The sequence below is a fragment of the Stegodyphus dumicola genome, chromosome 9 (genome assembly GCF_044657685.1).
Source record: "Stegodyphus dumicola isolate Sdum_Otavi_A_Nest chromosome 9, ASM4465768v1".
Classification (NCBI taxonomy): domain Eukaryota; kingdom Metazoa; phylum Arthropoda; class Arachnida; order Araneae; family Eresidae; genus Stegodyphus; species Stegodyphus dumicola.
The window spans coordinates 79744409-79768590 of NC_140776.1; the positions used below are offsets into that span (position 1 = coordinate 79744409).

General features: G+C 33.5%; 1 protein-coding gene across 2 annotated transcripts in view; it reads left to right on the forward strand.

Moving 5' to 3' along the window:
* Positions 1-24182, forward strand: part of LOC118185373 (uncharacterized) — a 127408-nt gene that overhangs the window by 18979 nt on the left and 84247 nt on the right. For both annotated transcript variants that reach the window (XM_085823656.1, XM_085823657.1), the window contains exons 2-7: positions 341-500; positions 12405-12527; positions 12610-12683; positions 12764-12876; positions 20729-20787; positions 20903-21002. In XM_085823656.1, coding sequence (XP_085679782.1) covers positions 341-500; positions 12405-12527; positions 12610-12683; positions 12764-12876; positions 20729-20787; positions 20903-21002 — 629 coding nt within the window. The remainder of the gene's footprint in view (positions 1-340; positions 501-12404; positions 12528-12609; positions 12684-12763; positions 12877-20728; positions 20788-20902; positions 21003-24182) is intronic.

Genomic DNA, 24182 nt, shown 5'->3' on the forward strand with positions numbered 1-24182 from the left:
AAACCGAAAATTTGAAAGATTTTTTAAAGTTATCAAATAAGTAATAAAATTTCAGAAAATTTTGAAATTAGTATCCTTATTATATGAATATTTACTAGAGTTATTCACCAGATTGCCAACTGATTCTTCCGATTTTACAAGCTATTCAGAATAAAAGGTATGCAAACATCCCGGCTAGAAATAAATATACACCAAATTCACAAAAGTGTCTGATCTTTTACAGGGGCTAAAAGTAAATTTGCTTTCACTTAATTGTCAGTACCCTAATTGTGGTTCATAACATTACTGTGAAAATTTAACATTACGAATTTTTTATCATGATAGTTAATTATTATTTCAGAAGCGGAGAAGAAGGAATATACCCAGATTTAACAAGGTTCTGCAAAAGCAGATTGAAAGAAGTATCTCCGAATAGTAAGTTCGTGCAGCCTTTGGTAAAAATATCTAGCTATGCAGATCTCTCTAAAGAAGAAAGTGACAGAATTCAAAAGGACATGCAGGTAAATTTTGTCTTGGAAACAGTGTATTTATTAATGAAACGATTAATATCATGACAATCTACCTTTGAATCTTTTGAATGCGATTTTCGCTATTTGGGTAGGCTCTGGGAATCGTTCTGTACAACTACACACACTAAAATCTCATATTCTTCATTACACCTATTTAACCTTTCGAAGATGCTCGAAACTCAGTAGCACACGTCAGCTCCGGATTTAGCGAAAGCTGATTAGCCATGTGCTGTCAAAAAAAGAAAAAAGAGAAAAAAAGTTAAGTACTTTGAGATTAAAGATCATTATTAAAAAAATAATAAGTGCCGAAAGCAAAAAACTGTAACCTAGTTTTACCAATTTCAACTCAATGACATTTTCAAGTTTTCTTATAAATATTTTTCTTTAATGTCCCTTTCATTTTTTTTTCCATTCAAATCTCAGAAAAAGAAAGGCAAGTGAGGCATTTGCTACTTGTGAACGATTAGGAGCAGCACTAAATTAGCTACTACAAATCAGAAATTTGTTTAAAAAAATTATGTTTTTTAACTTTCAGCTCTGAGATACTTCAAAAAGCACATTTTAAAACAACATATTTAATTATTTTTTTATGCTGTGTTTCATTCTGGATGCTACATGGCCTACTGCCTTGTTTTGTTAATAATCTTTCCCAGCCACCTATTCGGTCAGCACTACATTCTTCAGTTAAGATGAATTTATAGATTTATGTGACAGAATCACAACTGATGCAATTGAACTTGTTTATGCAAATGAAATCAGGCTTCTTTAATATATTGAGTCTGGGAAAAGTTCATGGCGTTTTTTCGGATAGATGGCATCAATGGCAATTGAAATGAAATGCAGCGACACCGCTAAATCCTCGTTGAAAAGATGATTCTTCGAGCGTAACCATGAGTGTATGAACATCGAAAGTGGTACACTGGATGAAATGTTGTGATGTTGAGTGTGTTTGACAGTGGAGAAAATTAAGGGAAAATTGCGCTATATTTTGCAGTATTATTACTACAAAGGGCAGAACGCTGCGCAGGCTTGTGAAAAAATTTGCGCTGTGTAACGGTGAAGGTACCTCATAAAATCTTGTGCGCAGATATGTTTCGCTTGCTTTCACTTTGGTAATTTTGACATAAAAGATGAGTCACGCTCTGGTCATCGAATCACTGGAAAGCTGATGAAATTCATGAAATATTCAATCTAGATAAGCACATCAGCAATGCTAACATTAGAATGGAGCTGAGCATTGACCACGAATCTGTTTTGAACCATTTACACAAAGCTGGCTACAAAACGCATTAGCCACGATTCCATCATGAGCTACTTTACAATACAGAATACTACAGGCAATTAATTCTCAACTCTACTGTGAACAACTAAAGAGGTTACGCTAAGGAATTGAAAGAAATCGACCCGAACTGAATAATAGGAAAGGTGTTGTCTTCCATCATGACAGCGGCCGACCACACTCTTCTTTGATACCCGTCAAAAACTGCGCGAGCTTGAATTGGAATTTAAGATGAATCCACCGTATAGTCCAGACATAGAACCATCGTACTATCACTTGTTCCGATCTCTGAAGAAACTTCCTATAAAAACACTTCCGAAATCTCTCATGGGAATTTGGCTGGTTTGAAAGAGACCTGCGAAAACCACTTGACGCAGTTTTTCATCCGTAAACCACAAAAGTTCTTCCTTGATTGCACCATGGCTCTACCCGAAAGATAGCGAAATATTGTCAATAATAATGGGGCATATTTGGTTTAATAATTCTATTTTCCGCAATAAGAAAACTATTTAAATTTTACTCCAAAAGCGCCAGGGACTTTTTCCGAGACCCAATATATATTTCTGGTATAATTTCCATTTAGTTGCAAAAAAAGAACTAAGAAAAATTTTATTATTATAAGCAATTCAGCTGAATAAATAACAATTTATTAGCTTATTCTATAACTTTCCTTTATGTTAATTTAAACATTTATTATGAATTAGATTTATACTGACACTTCTCTCTTCCGTTTCCCTACTTCAAATTAGTTTAAGGTATTTAAGCCGAAACTGTTGAATTGTATGCCGAAATTGTAATACAGGGCGTGTTTCTGCCTTTCGAGGCTACGTTACTACTAGGGTTTTCTGGTAGTTGAGTTAAAATTTCATCCATCCACTTTGTATTATAGTGCCGACAATTAAATACTTATGATGCAGGTTACATTTGTCAGCCAACTTAGTATTAAAACTGAATTGTGTAGTCTTTGATTACTAGCTTAATTTTAAATTTGAATTTGCCGTTACTTTAAATTACATCGCCGAAAGTGGTTGGATGAATTGTAATTACTAGTCGTGGATTTATATTCCAGTTCAGATTTAATAAAAAAGGTCTGTTTTAAAACCCTCTTAAGACTCTATAGCCTTAAGACTGTTACTTCCGACTTCTTAAGACTCTATCTAGATATAGCTATAATTCGCTTAACGTCTGTTAGAGTTTGATTTTAGGTTATGCTACCAAAGCAAGCCAAACTTTATACTGGCGCCGAACCAAAATCTTGGACTGTGGCTTAACGCAACGCAACTTTCAGCCTGCCCTCCCAGCATCACAGGCTCCATCAGCAGCAATAAGTTCCATAGAAGGATTGGGATTTATCGTAGATACGATGCGTATATCAACGAAACCGGCAGTCACCTTCCATGGTGGAAATTCTGTAATGATGAACTTTTCATAACAACTGGATTCGCATTTCTTGCTTTAACTAGTTGAGGAAATAGAAGAGGTTACCAAAGCTACCGCCGGACAGGCATTGAGCTGATGCAAGAGCATCGGCAAATTTTTGTTGAGTGAAACTTCGAAGTGTTTAAAACTACCCTGGTAAAAGCATTTCCCGTGGTGAAAGATATGGCTAAACTAGAGGCAGAACTGTTTAGTAGATACCAAATTAAGGTCGAAAAACTGACTGAATTTATATTGAGAAAATAATAAATAACTGGTAAGTTTATCGTATGGAAAAAGAAATCAATGTAGATGAGAGCATCCGAATTATGCCGCTTAGGTTATTGCTGCAAACCAATGATTTTTTTTTTTTTTTTTTTTTTTTTTTTTTTTTTGACTGAGTAACCCGAGCGCGCTCGTGAACTTATTTGAAGCTCATGATAAAGTTTGACAGTAGGAGGGTTTCAGAAAATCTGCGTACATTATAAAATAGCCAAAAGCCGAGCGGACAGTTTTGCAGGATTGTAGCGGAAGGTAAGCCAAGGTTTGACGACAGTAAACGTTTTGAAAATAAGAAAAAATTTCATCCACAAGTGGCAGTCGCCAAGATAAATCACCAAAGAGTAAACAGAGAGTGGGTAACACGAATTTAAACTAAAAAGGGGTACTAGAATCAGAGAGCACACTCATTCCGGATGGAAAAAGTTTCTTCTCGAATTCACTTAAATACGGTAACAATAAAAATAATGTCCCTGCCAGTAATACAAGTGCTAACAAAGAATGTACCAGCGGACGCTTTGCATATAACGCAAAACAGATTCCTTGCTGAAAAGTTTTTGCAGAAAGTTTGGAGTGGTACGAATGTTTGGGGTTGATAGAACAAAAGCTATTGCCTCCCAATACAAACGGTTGCATGCATACGAAAAGGGAGATTAAACGTTAAAGATTAAAGCAAGAAATTAAGCGCTAGAAGGTGATTTTTTCGGTGTGAAAAATCTGCAAGCTTCTTATACCAAATCGGCATAAAGTTGCGAACTTCGAATTTTATGCCCAAACCCCTAAACCAGTAATTTTGGAAATAGATTTTTTAAAGGCAGCAGGGACTAAAATCAATTTTTAAGAAGCGACGATGCAAAAACAAATACAGCCACCAGCCCTGAAGTTAACGCAGGTGAAGCTAGAAGAAAGAATGAAGCTGGAACGGATGGTAAGAAATTTTCCTGATTTTTTTGAACCAGGCTTAACGCAAATCGTAAGCCCCAGCATAGACAGAGAAAATAGCCCTCACTGTGGACCAAAGCTCTACCGCTGTCACATCCCAAAGGTGTAAAATAATAAAATTATCAATCCCATAAATAGCACTTGCGCTAGCCCCGTAGTACTATGAACAGAGAAAGATGATGTCCCATCGACGGACCATAAGGCTCCGTTCAAACAGTGGTATAAATGTCATAGAGAAACAGTCATAAAGCATACAATACGGGAGTCCATTCACACCTGCGAGAAAGGGTCTAAGCCATAGCGTTTTAGAAAAGCCAAATTTGCACATGCATGGATGTTTCTACAGCTTTTCGAACTTTATACCAAAACCCCTAAGCCAGTTTCCGCGACATAGCAAGGTCTGATTACCTAACAATGAAGATCAACTTAAGCCGGCTATGACATTTATACCACCATCCTGAAAGTAGCCTAAAGGTCTCACCGACATTTTGCGATTGATTATCCAAAACTGAATATTATAAGTAAATACACAGTTTACCCATTTCCCATAACAAAGGAAATAATTAGAAAGATTAAGTCAACGAAATATATGACCACGCTAGATATCACCTCTCAGTATTTTCAAATATGTATGAAACCAAAGGACGCCACGTTTCAAAATTGCCATGGACATCATCTTAAGACCTGTTCTTGAAAAATGCACATTTATTTACCTAGATGATATCATTGTTAACAACGAAATTATAGACGAACATATTAGAGACTTACACGAAGTGTTTTCACTTCTGAAAGAACCAGGATTAAAAATAAATGCATCATAATGCAAAACTGTTCCCCAAGAGATCTTCGTTACGTGGGTAATAAGATATCTGAGAAAGGAGGGTAAGTAGATACATAGTTAAGATTATTTTCAGCACATAGTTAAGATTATTTGTAGTTATGTAAAATATTATCATGAGCGCTGGGATAGCAGTGTCAATCAACCTGCATTTGCCTGGAGGACGACTAAGCATAATACTACCGATATTGCCAGTTACATTATTCCTTGGTAGAAAGTTAATTACCCCTATCGATTAACTATTTTTTGTGCAAAAGAGAGTTGCAGAATTTAAAAGGACAGATATTCGGAAATTAGTCATCAAGTTATCTGAAGTTCGGATATGGCTAGAAAAGTAGACTTTGTATTATGACAAGAAAAGGCAGGTATTTGATTTTAAGATGGGAGGTAAAGTCTTGAAAATTTAATATTCTCTTTCATGCGTCCCCCAAGATAAATAAAAAATAGGGAGAATTTGGTAGCTAACGTCGATCAAATAAAGCAGTATTATAAGCGCACTGATACGCCCATGTTCAGAAATATTGTTACGAATACTGTACATAGGCAATTTTAGTTCAATTGTATTTGAAACTGTTGTATTTCTTTTGTATAATGCAACATGAAAATCTAAAAGAGCGAAGCTTGCCGGAAAAGTAAGAATACTGTAAAGTGTCTGTTTATCCAAGAAGCACGGCAACGTCGTTACGACGTTGCAAACTGGTCGCGGATGTCGTTGCAAAATGTCGTCTTTAAGACATCCAGATGTCCGCAAAACTCCACCGTTTTGCAACCGTTGCAAATACGTCTTTATTATGTCTTTGCAGATGAGGTTTATGTTAAATAGACGTCGTTATTGCGTCTTTCTCACATTATATTTCGGTTGTGAAAGCATCGTATCACGACGTCTTAACGACGCCTATAAATGTTCGCAGAATTCAACCTTTTTGCAACATTTGTGAAAACGTCGTTATGACGTCCTTGTGTTTCATATTGATTTATGCAAAAAATAAGCTTAATAATTAATGCATTTTTCTTATATTTTTAATTTTGTATTTCTTGTATTTTTCTAAAGTTTAAATATTTTATCATTTTATGAAAACCAGAAGATAATACATTTTTTTTGTCTTTAGACTAAATATTCATAATTAATAATAGCCTTAATTATTTTCAGTACTTTAAACTATATTTTTTAAATAACTGAAATTCTAAATTAGGATTATTTAGGATTTCATCATTTTTTTTACTTAATCCTTTAGTATGTAAGTGAGAGTAATTATGAAAGTGGTTATTATAAATATATAAAATTAATAGTAGGTTTTAAGTACATAAAACTCAATCTGACATAGATAAAAGTAAAGCTATATACGTGGGTAAAGAAAAGAGTGTTTCTGATTATAACAGCATTATCACATTTATTTCTGTTAAATCTCAGAGACAATGAAAACTGCTCCTGTCATGATAAATTAGGAAACGCAAGGTAACATAATCAGTATTTTACCTGAAATCAAGTATAAATTTATTCGCGTTTCATAGTAAAAAATATAACCATTAACTTCTATATCTCCAAGATATGAAAATGAAGGACTGTATAAAGTAATTAATAAATGTGATCAAAAATATACCGAAATCTAATAAACAAAAAACTTCCCATATTCATATCTAAAATGAAATAATAACCTAACAAACAACATACATGACAGCACTATTTAAGAAAAAACATGAACTAGCAGCGTTTGAAAGTATAAATAGCAGAAGGAAGGTAACAGATAGAAAATGTCCAATTAATAAAAAATTATTTGCGCTTTTTAAATAGTAAGCAATTAAAAGTGCAATAATTATGGATTGCAGTATTTACTAGTAATGCTGATGTTTGTTAACACTATTTCTTTCGATCATATGTAAATGTATTTACTTACTTTTAGTTTCTACATTTTAGAATAGTGGTAGATTACAATGATCATTTCATGCAATTTTATAATCAATAACTTTTCTTTTGATACTGTACACAAATAATTTAAATAATATAGTATACGATAGTAAGCTAAGTACGTTAAAGTAAGCTCTTCGTTACATAGCACACGATAAACTTTTTGTTTTATTATGAATTTCTTTGTTATCACATGCACATAAATTGTAAGCGAAGGAAATAGAATATACTTAAATTTAATAAGGAATAAAACCTAATTTCCAACATTCATTTAATGAGATAATCTAATAGACATACATAACAGTAATATTTAAAAAAATGCTACTTACACAGTGTTTCGAGGAATAGCTACCGACTAATCTTTGGAATATGGTAACAGGCAGTTTGAAGACATTTTGGTAAGGCGATAAAGGTTACTAGCTAGGACTTTAGCAGTGTACATGGATAAAGTCAAGAGTGTGCGCAATGCCATTTTTGTGCAATTCTGGGATGTTTTTTTAAGTGAAAATAGGTTGATGTGTACATGGATACCGTGTATGTGCAATTCTTAAAAACGCGGCAAGCAGTGGGCGATTCTGCACTTTCTCCCAGTTTCGCACCTAATATTCGTCATGATTAAGCACTTTTGTTCCATAAAAGTTCTAGCATAAGCCTAATTTGGCTAGCAGATTGTGGGAAAAAAATGTTGAGGGAAACATGCCTTTACTTCGTGAAAACAAAATGGCGTCCAAAAAATACTAGCAGGTTGCTGTAGCAGGGTTGGTCGCCAAATTTTCGCCAAAAAATCGCCAAGTTACCATAATCCGAAGATTAACCTAGCTACCAAACGACAAGTAATAAAACTGCAATTTGCAATCGATAGAAAAATATTTAGTGTTTTTTAATATTACACACTTAAATATCTCCATAATTATAGATTACAATATTTTATACTAATTCTATAACACTATTTTTTCGATCATATGCGGAAAGTCTGAGCACCAACCTGTTCGTTTAATATGAGTGATGTACGATATAGCACTTAGAACGTTATAACCGATTCCATGTGTCCAAATATTGAACCGCCGGATCACTGAAGATTGGAGAACACCACCATGTAAGTTTAATCACCGAAAACATAAAACTCCAAAACAGAACACTATTTCACTGCATGGACGATTTTAGCACGTTGCATTGTAGAGCAGATATTCACAATCAAAATAAGCAGAAATTTAGCATTACCAGGATGATTTCTCCTCATTTCAAAATAAACTGCCATCATTTTATTCTTGTCTTATCGATCTCTTGCTGTGTTGAATCTCTCCAGTATTTAATTCCGACGGTGAATTACAAAACCGTGAAGAAAATATTTCTGGAAATAAGATGGAGTCCGAAATTATTGAGCCGTTAACTAACTTGGTTCGAATTGAGCCGTTAACTAACTTGGCAGCTAGCCATACGCGCAAGCCTCGAGTTCAGATGTTCGTTTAAGTAATCATTCAGTAAGGAATGTCAATCACTCGAACAGACTACATTATACCTTTCGACGGTTCTGATAATTTAATAGATTTAAATGGAATAGAATTACGAACAATGTTCGTATAATGATTATATTTACAAAAAAATATTTATCAGCCTCGCTAAAACATTTGTAATGTCAATGTCGCCAAATCCCGAGTGTACCGTATACTAGGATTAAACTAAGCATTTTTGAATGCGTAAAAACATAACAAACAGTTCATCAGAATTTTTATAGGTAATGAATTTCGTATTTTTGTTCACAGTTTCTCTAATTTTGATGTGAACATTTTATATCTTCACGAATATTGTACTTTTTGCTCTGTATGCGGTAAAATGTTTCATATTATGTCAACATATTAATTCAAATAAATTTGTCCTTACTCCAAAAATAATAAATAAAGTCATATTTCAGTAGCGAAATAATTGCTAACATGTGATTTGCATTGATTTCGGAAATATGATTTTTTTAAATATATAAAATGCATAACTTAATAGCTTACTTTATAGATTAGTTTCATTTTTAAAAATTTTGCTATAATATTTATAAAAAATATTTTAAGTATTAATTATTTTGACAAATTTTAAACAATAATTTAGCACGTATTTTTAGTACTAATTAAATTTAATAAACCAAAAGTATTTATTATTAAATTTATATTTCATTAATTGAATCTCTTAGATTAATATATTTAGATGAAATAAATTAAATTGCAAAATAAATCTTATGCGGACTTCAGATTCTTGAAAGGACAGATTTAGTCTCTTTTCATTCTAAAAGTAAAGCTGATAAACTATGAAAAAAATGCTAAAAGGACCACGTCTAAGAGCGGTCATATCATGACGTTTCAGCGACGTCGACAAATTGCCAAGATACAACGGCAAATATTTTGCGTCTTCGCAACGTTATAAAGACGTCGTAAAAGTCACCACGACCACTTTGCAACCTCTCGTACCTGTTTGCAACGTCGTGTGCTACTTGGGTAACATTGAGTAAATGGCTAAATGGCTATCTCGTTAATTTGGCGAGATATCGCAAGCTGGCAATGGTAATAGTGACTAATTCTTGTCGCCAAATTTGGCGAGAAATTTCCAGTAGTCGACAAGCTTGGATATCATTTTGCGACATTTTAGCCCGGTCCCTGTAGCACCGTATTAGGCATAGTAATTGAATTACTGTAATTGATGTTCTGTGTAGCTGTAACTGTAATCGGCACTCATATGCCTTCCAGTAATTTCGAGAAACAGAAAGTACTAGAAATATCCGGGCGAACCAAGTAAAACACTTTGCATTGCATTGTGTTTAACGTTCTTAGTAGTTTGAAGTATACCAACTGAAGATATACCTCTGTGATACTGTGAACACCTGTACGATTATTTCTGTGGAAAGTTGCAGAACAATGAAGAGTTTCTTTTGATAAAATAAATTCTATCAACCTATCATCGAACCTGTGTGCATTCAATCTATTGCGAACCCGTACGCACGCAACAATTTTTGTGTAAGGAGTGGGCTTGAATGTCGGTGACATGAGTATTAGTGAGCAACTAACATGGCTAGTGACTTTGCTGCATTCCAAGAAAAAATAGAAGGGACTGTCCATCAAAGAACAGATGAAAGCTAGCCAAGTTTTCGTTAAAGAGGAGATGAATGGTGTTCAAGAAAAGATTGAAGCTGGTCGAAAAGAAAGAAAAAAGAAGAGATAAAAGAAATAAAGAAGAAATAAGCTTTTCAAGAATCTGATAAAGAAGAGATGAAAAAGTAGTTCAAGAAAAAAACTGTTAAAAAAGATTGAAGTAGGTCAAAAGGAAATACCAATACTTCAGTTTTTAAAAACGAATACGCATACGATATGCTAAAAAATTTTATGTAATATTTGGAAGACTTTATATATCAATCTTTCTCAATGCTGCCAAGAAATGAAAGACATAATTACACACAATAATTAAAAATAACTATAAATAAGCATATATGAAACCTACGTTGAATGCAAGTATAAAAATTTGTTTTGAGTGACAAATAAGTAGAATATATTTCAATATTTTATTTACCAAATAGTTCCTGCCCATGTTTCCAGTAAGCTTTAAAATAGTAAATAAATAAAAAAAAGTATTCTTTAATACATTATAGTCTTTCATAACGTAATCTCAATTTAGCCTCTCAGGATAAATGCAAAGCTATTCTCATGATTCTAGATAAAATAAGTGTTCAGAAAGAAACTTGAGTTACATGATGATGCAAACGAACATTTGTCTCTCTTTCCAAAATGTTCAAGAAATGCATTTTTTTATTTTAATCAACGATTTAGGGAATGTTTTTCTTCAATGTAAGATTCAAATTTAAAAGAAAGAAATTAAAAGAAAAAATCATCGTGCCATCTTGTATGGAAGTTCCCAAACCTAATTTCAAGTAAACATCTCTGACAGACTTCAAAGAGCTGTTAATTTTCCTCTTACCTTATATTTCTCCATGACATTATTGACAACTTTCACAACAATGTATGTGTGTGAAAATGCTTTTCATCTATGATGTATCTGTAATAGATTACAATTGTAGTCGTTATCATTGATGTCAAGATTTCAACAAGGCAATTAAATATCAAAAATGTGTACCAAACCATGTAAATATATCCCTCGCTACCCCTCCCCTTTTTTTGAAAACTTGCGAAACTCACGGCTTTAGAATTAAAATAAAAATTTCTATTTAGAAAAATAAATTGTGATCTGATTTACCTTTTCCCTATTTTTTGAATGTATTCCTAAAGAAAATATTTGAAACTTTTCTCAGGCTAGTTAAAAATTTTTTTAGAAACAGTTTTGCCTTCTTCTCAGTAGTACTATAATTGTTTCCGATAGGTTAAAACTGCCTCAGTACTTTTCCACATAATATTTTAAAATCTGTTTTCCGTGTGAAGAAATTTCGTCACCTGCATACTACACTTCTTTCTTCGATCATATTCCCTCCTCTTGAAAATATTTGCTGTTCTATAGCTTTCTTTATTATAAGAATGTAGCATGCATCTTATGGTTAAAACATATGCAATTTACATTAATCTGATATTTATATGTATCTATGTAAAGCCTTCTGTCAACATGATGTTATTACTTAAGTTTTAGAACAGTCTGAAGTTAAGCTGTTGCTTAACAAGTAAATCATAGGTTCGACAATCTGAGCCGGCACTTTTTAAAAACACAAACATTTATTTTCACGCCATTTCTAATTCTACAAAATCTTAAATGCAACTAACTATCAAACAGAAAAGCAGACGTAGAACGTAATGATGCATCTGGGCACGTGATCCTCGTGACAGACGAATTCTTTAGGGTTGCCACAGAAAGGCAGTGTGTCGCCACATAAGCTCTGATTTTCAACAGCGTAGAAGTTTCAGCGATCTCAAACTCTAAGTTGTTCAAGGGTTAACTGCATAATGATTTAAACTGCAATGAATAAGAATTGACTAGCAATTAATTTATTAATAACATATAAAATAGAAATTTTATATAAAACACGTAATAATTTTTGAGGATAAAATTATGATTTTTCTTTGTGGATCTGTGTGTCAGCAAGAGCAAATATTATACATTGACCATGACTTTAAATAGCTCGTTTCATTAAATGCAAACAGTGCATGCATTTAATATCTGTGTCTTATTCCACAAATGTAAGCAAAACGCAAGCTGTTTCAGTTTCAACACTCATTTTTCTTCCTAAATAATTTTTTCACGCTTATGCATTTACAGAACTGGTGTGACACTTTTTCACAGCAGGAAACAAACAAGCTACATGGAGTCATTTCTGCAACAACAGATAACTTACCACCAATAAGGAAAAAAACAGTTTTGTCGAAAGAAGGAAGTAACGCGGTAAGTTTTATGTTAAATAATCTTTATCAATATACACAACTTTGTTAAGGAAAATATGAACACATATTTTCTACTTTTATAGGAAAAACTAACATTGGGACAAAATTCATCAACATTAAAGAGATGCAAACCTCGTAGTTTTAAAGATTGGGACAAGTAATAACTTATACCTGTCTGATCATTCTTACAAAATAATCATTATTTTATATACCATACTTGTTACTTTTTTAATACAGATTTAACGTTGAAGAAGAATTAAAGAAATTAGATGAAGAAAAGCCTGAAAGCTTACATGAAAAAGAAGAAGCAAGAAAGCATTTGGATTTAGATACAAAAATTCCTATTTCTGGTAATAATTCAGATAACAAAAATTATTTTTATATATTGGTAAAAGTTATGTTTCTGAAAAATAACATAAGATAATGAATATACCCATAGGTAATCAACTCTTTAATTCTTTATTAGTACTAAGCAACTATATTAATCTGTGGCTTAGCTCGATTTCTGCTGGGCGGGGCAGATATCAAATTTGCCGCCCTCCTACAAAATACGAGTATAATACTATTTTAAAGATAAGATGTTCCACAATGAAGAAAATATTAAGTTGCAAAGAGACTTTTTCTCCAAAATTAAAGATTTTCACATACTGGCGCGCAAAATTTAATTTAATAATTTGAATCCCAGTATTACTAAATTATTACATAAGAAAGTATTATTACTTTAAGAAAATACTTAAAAGTTACTCGAAAACTATAATAAATATTATTCTAAAACTACTGTCTGTTGCATATGATAAATATTTTTTTCATTGATGACAATAATTTTTTGCATCAAATTTCAAAATAAAAAAGGTATGTATTTTAATATAAATAAAATTAGGGGTAATTTTCTGTTATCGGGACCGGATACAGAAATGTGTATATGTATGTATGCACGTGTGTATGTGCTTATATGTGAATGTGTATACACGCATACATATACAGGTATTTATAATACATGCAATGAGTACAAAAATATGTAATAATTTTTTTAATCTTTCATTGAAAGGAAATAATAAATAAAATAATTATAAATTATCAGTCATTCGAAATAAAAATGGAAGTTTAGGACTAAGTACGTCTTTCTTAATCTAAATTTTTTTTCCTCCTTTTCCTCATAGCAAAATTTTTAATAGCACTATCAATATTGATTGAATCACTTATTTCTTGCTCAATAGTTAAGAGAAGTTTCTCTCCCATCTGGCATTGCTTATGGCAGTAACGGAATGTTGCACGAGCAGTTGCTTGTTCTGTTCGGCGGCGGATCACCTGGGCATTGAAGCCTTTCACAGGAACGCTGTGGAGAGGCCGAGGGTTTGGCTACCGCTCCGACTCCAAAGCAGACGTGACGGATTCGTTCTTGCAAGTGCAGAGATGCGTTCCTCTCGTGTTCTGCCTTTTACAAACGGCATGCAGCCCGCCGTTCTTTCACAACGTTAGATCTGTGGGCAGGGATGAGATAAGTTCTTTCTCAAACTAAAATGTTATTTTCCTACTTTTTCTCATAGCAACATCTTTCTTAGCATTATCAGAATTGATTGCATCATTGATTTGTTGATCAATAGCCAAAATAACCAGATCAGTTAATCTTAGTGTATTCATTACTAATCTCAAGTAATTTTTGCAGTTTAGAAAAGCTTCTCTTAGAGCTGACATTACTTATTGCAGTTGTGAACAATGTCCAAAACCATACTAGAATCCTTCTGCTTAAACTACGTAATAAATTTTAATAAATCAAGTGGGCTTGAATTCATTAATTCATTTTTATCGCCCGTGGCAGCAACAGATGCCCTTAGCCGCAAGCGTCCAAGCTTATACCTGCTCTAAATGGAAGTCGCGGTCGTCAGTGTGCAGTAGTTTGGCTAGCTTAAGAAAGGCAGATTTATTCGCCAAATTTCGTAGCTGCTGAAACCTCTTATGAATTTCTACAGTTACCTCATTTATTGAAGAAAACTAAGTATTTTTCAACTCGTTTGAGTAGGGCTCACCAGCGGCCAAGCGGTAAAGTCGCTGAAAGCTGGCAGTTCGGTCTGGGACTGTATAGTCGTATCCTAACGGAAGGGTTGGCCACATGTGGTTTTTTGTGGTTTCCCCCATGCGTTACGTATATATGAGCCAGTTTCCTTCAGAAAGTTCTTCACGAAAACTTCTCTTCGCTTAGGTAAATAGTCCTTGTGCGCTTTGTTAATCAAATAAACCAACCCGTTTTATCATTTTTAACATCATTGACTTCATGCAATACAGGTTTCCACAGGCTCAAAAACATAGAAAAGGAAATGATTGCATTGTGACTAGCAAATTTCCCGTGTCTGTCTGTGTGTTTAAGCCGTCATTTGTCTCTGTCAGTTTTTCTTAGAGTTGTCTAAACAACCTTATAATGGTTCCATGTTATATCTACTGCTTCAGCTCTTGTGCTCCGGAGTGTATCCTGAATTCTTTTTCCTGTATCCTGGACTGTCTTCTCTGTAACAGCAATTAGAACTTCCCAATCATGGATGGACGCTGAAAAGAATGCATTATAACATTCTAACGTACCAAAGAAAATTACGGAATTCGTTTTAACCGAAGCAGCATGTAAACGAATCAAGTTTAACGAATTGTTAGATCAAGGTACAAATTCGGCATTGAGATTTATGTTTTTGAGTCTTTGCTGCGTTCTTGTATGCTTTCCAGCAGCATTATGATAGACTTAATCTTTATGGTCCACTATATCACGACAATCAGCATTAAGAGTCCAGTTGTTTCCATATGGCTTTTTTATTAATTTGAATCTGGTTTGTTGGAATTAACCAACTGGAATATTTCTAAAAGAGTCATCCTCAACACAATTTACTCACAACTGCTTAGAATTAAAAGAATCTGCAATACAGTAAAACACTTTCAAGAAGAAGTACCATACTTCGTGACAATTTTGAAAAATAACCTCATTCCTCAAAAAATAATTAAAAATACTTAAAAATTAAAAAAAAGCTGGCATTAGCCTTACCAATTTTTAGATTTTTTGAGTTAGATAATGACATTTTATACTTAAAGCCCAATGGGACGGTATAAAGTGGATGGCTGATTCTGAAGATCTAATGTATAAATGTACAGATAATTCTTGTCACTACGTCTTTTTTTCTCTTAAAATTTGACACAATACTTTTAATACTATTTTTAAATAGTTTTTAAAAATACTTTGATGGCCAATTCTATTCTGTTATTAACTTACGGGCGATTTTAGTTTCGAGCAGCTTGAAAGCCCTCTAGCTTGAAGAATTACGACTTTAACTAACAAATTACTATTTTTCATTCTTTCTCTTACTTTAGAGGCCATTTTAGGTATTGTTTTTGCTGAATTAGCCATTTTCACTTTTACCCAGTCCATTTTCATCAAACTACTATGTCAAGACGCCATTTTGAACTTTTCCCACATTTTTCAACGCCTTTCACCCCCCTTTGCTATGAGTCAGGTAGCCGCCAACGGATAGTCACTTGGCATTGGCTATTGCCTAGTGACAATGTTTTCCCTCTTTCTACGTCATCCGACAAGTTGGAGGGTAATGGAAGCGCTACGGGGTTTGCAAGCCCTTTTCGAGTTTCCTCGTCACCAAAGAACACACAGCTTTGTTCCAGGTCTGATTTTTATAATTTTTTCTCTAAAAGTTTTTCTAGGTCTTGGCAAGACCAAGATTGCTTGCCGTCTTATTTATTATTTTTTTCTTTTTGATTTAAATATAATTTACGGTTCCTTTGCGAAGTTTTAATTCATTAAGCTCGCAGGTCCAACCCATAAGTTCTTGTATATTTTGACTAATAGTATACCGCTATTTATTTATTTATTTTCTCTGTACATCGGAATTTCCTTTCCATTTTTTACACCTTAATGTGTCAATATATGCGGACGCGTCGGGAAATTGGAACAGAGAATTAAGACTAAAGTTTTTGACATAGTTTATTTAATTCATTAAAAATTTGTCGCGCAACGTTTCAATTGTCTGTTTCGGCGAAACGCGCAATGGAGTTAGCTTGGTTCGAAATTCATTTTAAAAATTTCCCTTGAAAAGCCAAAATGAACTTCGAATTGGGCTAATTAACCATTTACCACTTCTTAATTTTAATATATTTTTTATATTTTACCTTGATCAATTGATTAGTATTTTACTGTGTTTTATAATTTACTTTTTTCGCTTAGCATATAGCCTACTATCTTTATTTTACCTCGTTCAATTGATTTGTTTTTTCACTGTGTTAAAAATTACCTAATTTGTTTAGCATATGGCTTTTTGATTAATTTAACTTGTAAATATTCAAATATTTTTTCTCCTCTTTCACACATATCATAGCAACTAAATATGCTTATGTCGGAGTTTTCTCGGAGTCACAGTTTTTGGTAACTTTTTGGCATGCTTAATAAAATTTATCTTCTAATTTCCTTAATTTTGCAGCACAATGCGCAAAATTTTGACCGAAATTGGTCTTTTTTCGTTTGTTCTTACAAGCTTACTTATAATAATATATATATATACAATGTAAGAGAGGCAAACTAACTAAACTAAAAAGGACCTGTAAGAATTTTGCGCATTGAGCTGCAAAATTTGAAATAAGATTAAAAAGTAAATTCTTCTAGCTATTGCCTATGAGCTAAAGTGATACTTCGGTTCTTTTGCAAAGTGGTATAAACACAAAGGAAAGATCCAATTGTAATTCAAAATGTAAAAACACAATATGTATGAAATACTAATTAAGAAAATTAGAAAAAGGTGAAAGCTTAACTTAATTCAAACTTAAAAGTTAATATGCATGTAAAATAAAACTATCTCAAAACACATTAGAAAAATACTACACAAAATCATTTTTAAAAACAATAACTATAACTAAGCAGCGGTAAATGGAAAATTAGCCTATTTCGAATATCACCATGGACTTTTCAAGGAAAATGCATGGTGAGCTTCGAACTCCAGAACGCGTTTCGTCAAACAGGATATTGAGACTGATTGCCAATAATTTTTTTATTTATTAAAAAGATCCAAATATGAATTGAAACCAAGTCTCAATTTCCCCGTCTCATTTCCCGACGCGTCCGCCGTTAACAAGTATATGAGAAATACTTAATTTATGCCGGAAAAACTATACAAGAAGCCTGGTAAGGCAAATTTACAGCATTAAAATAAATAGCGAATTGCTATTAGTCAACATATTCACAAACTTTATGGGTGAACCTTCTTAGTCTGAAGAGTTATAACTTTAAAAAGGTAGTAACAGCAATTATTTTTTAGAGATAATAAAAGATTCATATTGGGTCAGTTTATGATTAAAATTTAGAAGAACGAAAAGATGAAATGTAAAAACACACCTGAATTCAAGACTTCTTTCTGCGAGAAGCCGTTTCCAAAAAATGGCAGAAAGAGGGAGTTGTAGATAGCAACAGAAAAGAATGAAAAAGATAAGAATTAAATTCACCTATTAGGTGAGACTACGTAAAGGAGGAAAAACAAACGTCATGAAGCAATGTCCAATGAAACGCAACTAACTGGGGGGAGGGTGTAGATGGTAGTTTTTTTTTTTTTTTTTTTTTTTCAACATTGCGTCTGTCCTGTGCGATGTCAATTCAAGAATGGTTAGAAAAGGTGAATGTAAAATGGCTAAGTCTTACACTTGATAAAATTGGCCAGAAAAGCAGTTGAAATCGGAAAAATACAGTATTTTGTTAGTTAAAGTCGTAATTCTTCAAGCTAGAGGGCTTTCAAGCCTTTTTTAAAACGGAAAGAGAGCATAAAATTTAATAAAAAGGATAGATTTGGCCAGAAAGAGATATTATTTTATATATAATACATATTAAGAACAAGGTTTGAAGTACTGAGGCAAATGTGTAGAGAAAAATTTTAAGTAGTGAAAGTAATAAGCTACACATTTTTACATTAGATCATTTAAATTAGCCATCCATTAATCACCTTTCCTTTTGGGATTTAAGTAAAAAATTTCATTATCTAACTCAAGTAATCTAAAAAAACAGGTAAATGCCAGCTTTTTTTTAGGGAACTTTTAATAGCTGTATTTGGAATAAGATTGTCTTGCAAGATATTAACAAAGTAGTGCATTTCTTCTTGTAGGTGTACATTATTACAAATTCTTTTAATTCTTAGAAGTTGTGCATTAATTGTGTTGACTACGACCCTTTTTGAAATATTATAATTCCAGTTAGTTAATTTAAGTGTAGGGGAATTGAAATCTCTGCGCTTGTCGTAAATTTTGATTAGTTTGTAATCCAGAATATGCAAATCAAGGTATGCTAATATCATTTTGAACAGTATTAGTGGCATTAAGCTTGAGACAAGTTGTGTAAATATTTGAGTTCTCAATTTTGTTGAAGTTGTTAAAAGCATCATCTATATAACGAAAGATGTGCTGTAAATATTTCTGATCTTCAATTTTAATTGATTTCATAAACTTATATTCTTGGGTAAACAAGAATATTTCGCAAATTGCTGTCGAAAAATTTCTGCCCATTGGTAGACCTTGCACTTGTTTAATGATGTTGTTATTAAATTTAATATAATTGTTTAAAAGTACACTTTTCAAGAACAGTTGCCAGTTTTCAGTACAAATAACAGTATTGATCTGAGGAAATAAATTTGGGAGAGTAAGCAAACTATTATAAATTTCTTCAAGAGGTAAAGTAGTGTTTGGTATGTATTTGAACTTTAGTGGTGTTTTTATGAAACTTAGGTAGTGCACAGATATTTCCAAATCTGTTATTAAATTTGTTGGGACGGATTTTAAGTCTTTTATGAAGTGCTTTAAATTTATTTAAAAGTATTTTAGTGCTGGTAGAGATCTGTGTATAGGTGCAAGTACTTTGTAATTCTTGTTGCATAATGTCATAATAATTTTTTTTCATATGACACTAAAATTATTACTAGCTTTGTCGACTTTGGTGATGATAAAGCTTTCTTGCAGAAGATTAATTTGCGATTCAAGATGTTTCTTATCGTGGACTTGACTGAAATTAGGCAGTTTAAAAAGCACAATTTCAAATTCTTTAATTAAAGCAGCTTTCCATTCGAGAAAGGTAGTGGTTGGTAAGTTGAAGCGATTACTTGCTAAAATAATGAATTTATTAAGATCATTGTGAAATTGCTTTAGGTAATACTGTTTATTAAGACCGAAAGTTGGACGAAATTTGATGCCAAGTTGCATAATTTGATGTAGTTGATCATCTTGAATGATGTTAAGATCTCCTGTGACAATATGTCGGTGTAAAGGATCTATGAAGTTACTGTAATAGGGATACTGTCAATTCCAAACGTTATTAGCTAAAACTTCGTGGTGGTTAATAACCATGTTACCTAAAGTTTTTTTCAAATTTAAAACAAGGTGTAACCTGAAGCTGTTGGTAAGGGAGTAAAAACTGACATTTTTTAAAAAGGTGAGGAATTTTTATTTGATCATAAAAAGGGTGCTTGAATTGTACCCTACAGAAAATTTTGAGGAATTTTTTTTTTTTTTATTTATAGTTGTGAAAGTCTATAATTATATCTTTGACTATTGTGTTATATGGCATTTTGATGATTAATTTCGCCTACAAGTTTCCATAATGTGACAATGTAATAAAGTATGTAAAATGGCATTTTTTGCGAAAGCTTGCTTTTGTAGGAATGAATAAAGTTTTTGAATAATTGTTTTTAAAGCCTGTGTGCTAAAGAATCTTTTGTTGTTAGAATTTCCTCCTCTTTTTCCTCTGGTAGTAGCATTACTAAAAAATATACTTTTGATGCGGCCGAATTGCAACCAAAAAGGGAGGTGCACATCTACATGTTATAGCATCCCACATACAAAATTTCCATGTTCTGAGGTTATTCGTTTTTGAGTTATGCGAGATACGTACGTACATACAGACGCCACAAAAAAATCTCTTCTGAATCCATTTGAAATCAGTTTTATAATTCGTTTGGGGAAAAAGAATCCATTATTCTGTCCTTACATAGAGATGTCACGCAAAAACATCCTTAAATTGCATTCGATAGCGGTCAGAATGGATATTTTTGTTGAAATATGGTACCTGAAAATTTTCGTGATTGCAATACTTCCGTTACTTCGTACAAGGAAGCAAAAATAATATTAAATTATCAATTATATTTGAAAATTAGGAAAACAAACTAAAATTTCATACATTTTCTATAGGTTTATCTGAAAGAGAATGTGAACATATTGCCAATTTAGAAAAAACCAAAGGAAATGAAGTAAGATTTAATGCAGTTTTCTCCCCATCCCGTTTAAAAATCAAATGTTTAATATGAAGTAGATCATCTAAAACTGAAAAAAGATATTTTCAGTTCTAAAATAATTTTCTTATAGGCTTTTAAAGCTAGAGAATATGAAGAAGCTGTGCTATACTACACACGGAGTCTTTCAGTGTTCAAAATGGCCTCGACGTTTAATAACAGAGCACAAGCATGTAAGTGGAATAAAATGAATGCTGTTAACTATTTCACAAGGGGGGGGGGAGTATAAGTTGTACGTTTTAGACCAAATATTTTATCAAAGATATATGTCAAGATCTCTTAAAGTAAAATGTGTCGACGTATAAAACCGATTGTTGAGTTATGCAATTTAGTAAAATGCAATAAAAATATTTTAAAAAAATTAATTATTATAACATACTTATTCAAATGTATGGTCAAAATTAGTATCATAAAGCTGTTAAAAAACAAATCATATAATTGTCAAAGAGAAATTTAAATGAACTGAATGTAATAATTTTTCTTCACGTAGTTTCTGTATGTTAAAAATTGCTGGCTTAAAATTCTGCTGATGTTCCAGTGCCATTTTTATGGCTGATTCACGATTTTATTTATTTAGTTATGTACAACTAAAGCATGTTTTGATTGTTAGAAAGCATATTTTTTGTGTTTTAGAGCATTTCACTAAAACCGTGTAATTGGAAAACATTTTAATTGTGTGTGCGGAAAAGAAGAGTTCAATAATTGAAAAATATTTAATTGACAAGTATTAATATTGTTCAAAAAGCCGAGAAATTAATGTGAATTTAACAGAACAAGTTTGACTATCACTCTATTTATTCAGATGTAATTCAGAAACATGGCTCTGCTGATAATTCTGTTGTTGTTCTTTGATAAAAGTAAAAAAAAAAGTCAACTTTATTTAATTATTTATTTGTTTTCTTTCTGTTTTTTTATTTTCATTTTGTTTAAGGACTGATTACCAGGCTTGTATTTCATGTTGTTTGATTTTTGGTTTATTTATAGGTAGTTGACCACCTTAGAGTAGATTAATATTCAAACTAAAGGGTGTTTCATAAATCATGAGACAAACTTGGAGGGGTGGTGGAGCGTACTAAAACATGCATTTTTCGTATAGGAATGTAGGATCTAAAGTAACGAGTCAAGGCAGGAACGCAAAAAAAACGACACGAGAGGAAAATGTGTTTATCAAATCAACGCAAAGTGCTTCTTTGCAGCAATACATTATTCACAATAAATGTTCAAAAAAGGGAACACTAACAGTAATAGGAACTACAACTGTGATTGGCTGGCAATGTAGCGGTAGATGGCGGTAATGAGCCGGACAAACTACGATCCGATGCATCTGAGGATCATTCGCAACCTGATGTCGAGCGTGATGGGTGAGTTTACGCACAGGGAAAAAGCTGACATGCATCTCAATTATGGTGCTGCTAATGGGAACAGCAGAGCAGCGCTACGGTTGTACCAGGAACGGGGAACGGTTTCCGAACAGGCGTATGCCAAAGCCCACAATGTTCGAGAGGTTGTATCGGTCTCTGTGTGAAAACGGGTCATTTGAAGCCACCTCTGACACTAGGAGTGGAAGAAGAAGTGCACGATAACCTCGCATTGAAGAATCCATCTTGAACATTGTGCATGAATCGCCTCGGACAAGTGCAAGAGCTATTGCACGTCGTCTGCAGCTGAGACATTCCACCTTTTGGAGAGTATTGCATGAAAATGGTTTGAACCCATACCATTTGCAGAAAGTCCAAGCCTTGCAAGAGACAGTTTACACTCTTCGAGTTCATTTCTGTCATTGGTTCTTGCAGCAGTGTGCGGCGCACGCGAATTTCCCATTGGATGTGCTATTCACGGACGAGGTAACTTTCTCACAGGACGGCATCTTCAATAGCCACAACATGCACGTGTGGGCAACTCATAATCCACACAGCCCACGTCCAAAACCCGCTTTTCCGTGAATGTGTGGGCGGATATTGTTATCGACTACCTCATAGGCCCATACCTCTTACCTGCACGTACAAATGGCTTATGTTATCATATTTTTCTGCAAAAAGTGCTACAGGAATTGCTGCAGGATGTTCAGGCTGTCGTTTGTGATTGCATGTGGTTCCAGCATGATAGTGCACCAGCCCTTAACCACGTCCGGGTCCGCAATTACTTGGATGGGGCATTTTCGGGCTGATGGATTGGCCCTGGTGGACCCGTTCGATGGCCACCCCGTTCGCCAGATTTATCCAGCTTGGATTCTTTTTATGGGGCCATCTGAAGAGCATCATTTACGACACTCCCGTTGACTCACTGGAGGACCTCGTTGCACGACTAATTCTGCTCATTGCGGCAAATTGCGCTATCAGTGCGGCTGCAAGCGTGCGCGAAATGCCTGTCGTTTTTCAAAATGTTCGTCAATCCCTTCTGCGACGTTACCAAGCATGTATTACTGCTGGTGGTCGCAATTTTGAACATTTATTGTGAATAATGTATTGCTACAAAGAAGCACTTTGCGTTGATTTTGTACATAAACACATTTTCCTCTCGTGTCGTTTTTTTGCGTTCCTGCCTTAACCCGTCACTTTAGACCCTACACTCCTATAAAAAAATTCATGTTTTAGTACGCTCCACCACCCCTCCAAGTTTGTCCCATGATCTATGAAACACCCTGTATATATATATATGTGTGTGTGTAATGATATTTTTAAATCAATTGATTAAATTAAATTCTATTAATATTGCTTAATAATGTGTTGGCGATTCTCTACCTAAATTGCATCCCTGTTCCTAAATTTTGGCGAAATCCTTTCTTTAGTATAAAATATATTAACCTGTTGGCGCCCGCCAAATCGCTAAACTCATAAATCTGTCATATTACATGAAGTCCTTTAGAACACTCCTGATGAGAAGATAGCGTCACCTCGTGATTTCAATTAATATCGCTGATTGGAGGAGCCTCGTGACGCACACATAGGTATAAGTATGGTTTCTGCTCAAGGTACGAGGAGAACGCTTGTGAGATGGATGCTAAAATAAACCTACCACTTTATATTCCAAAATTTGTCTCATTCCTGTTGCCCCGGCTGCACAAAACAAATAATGTATGAGAAATTACATTTCAGAAAGCCGGTAGGATACCACCTTCAAAGGGATTATCTAAAAAAGAAGATACCCCAAGGATTATACGGATAAAATGTTACGCACTTAAGATGAATTTGCCGCTGTGCGACTTCTATGTTTCTACATTTTTCTCTAGGCGTTCTCGCTTCAAGAGAATCATCCTTCTGTTACCTGTATTCTGGTATTCTGCAGATTATTTTACGTCCAGAGAAGCACCCTTCTGCCCCCTGTGATGCGTGATCTGTATTTCCATCGAAAGT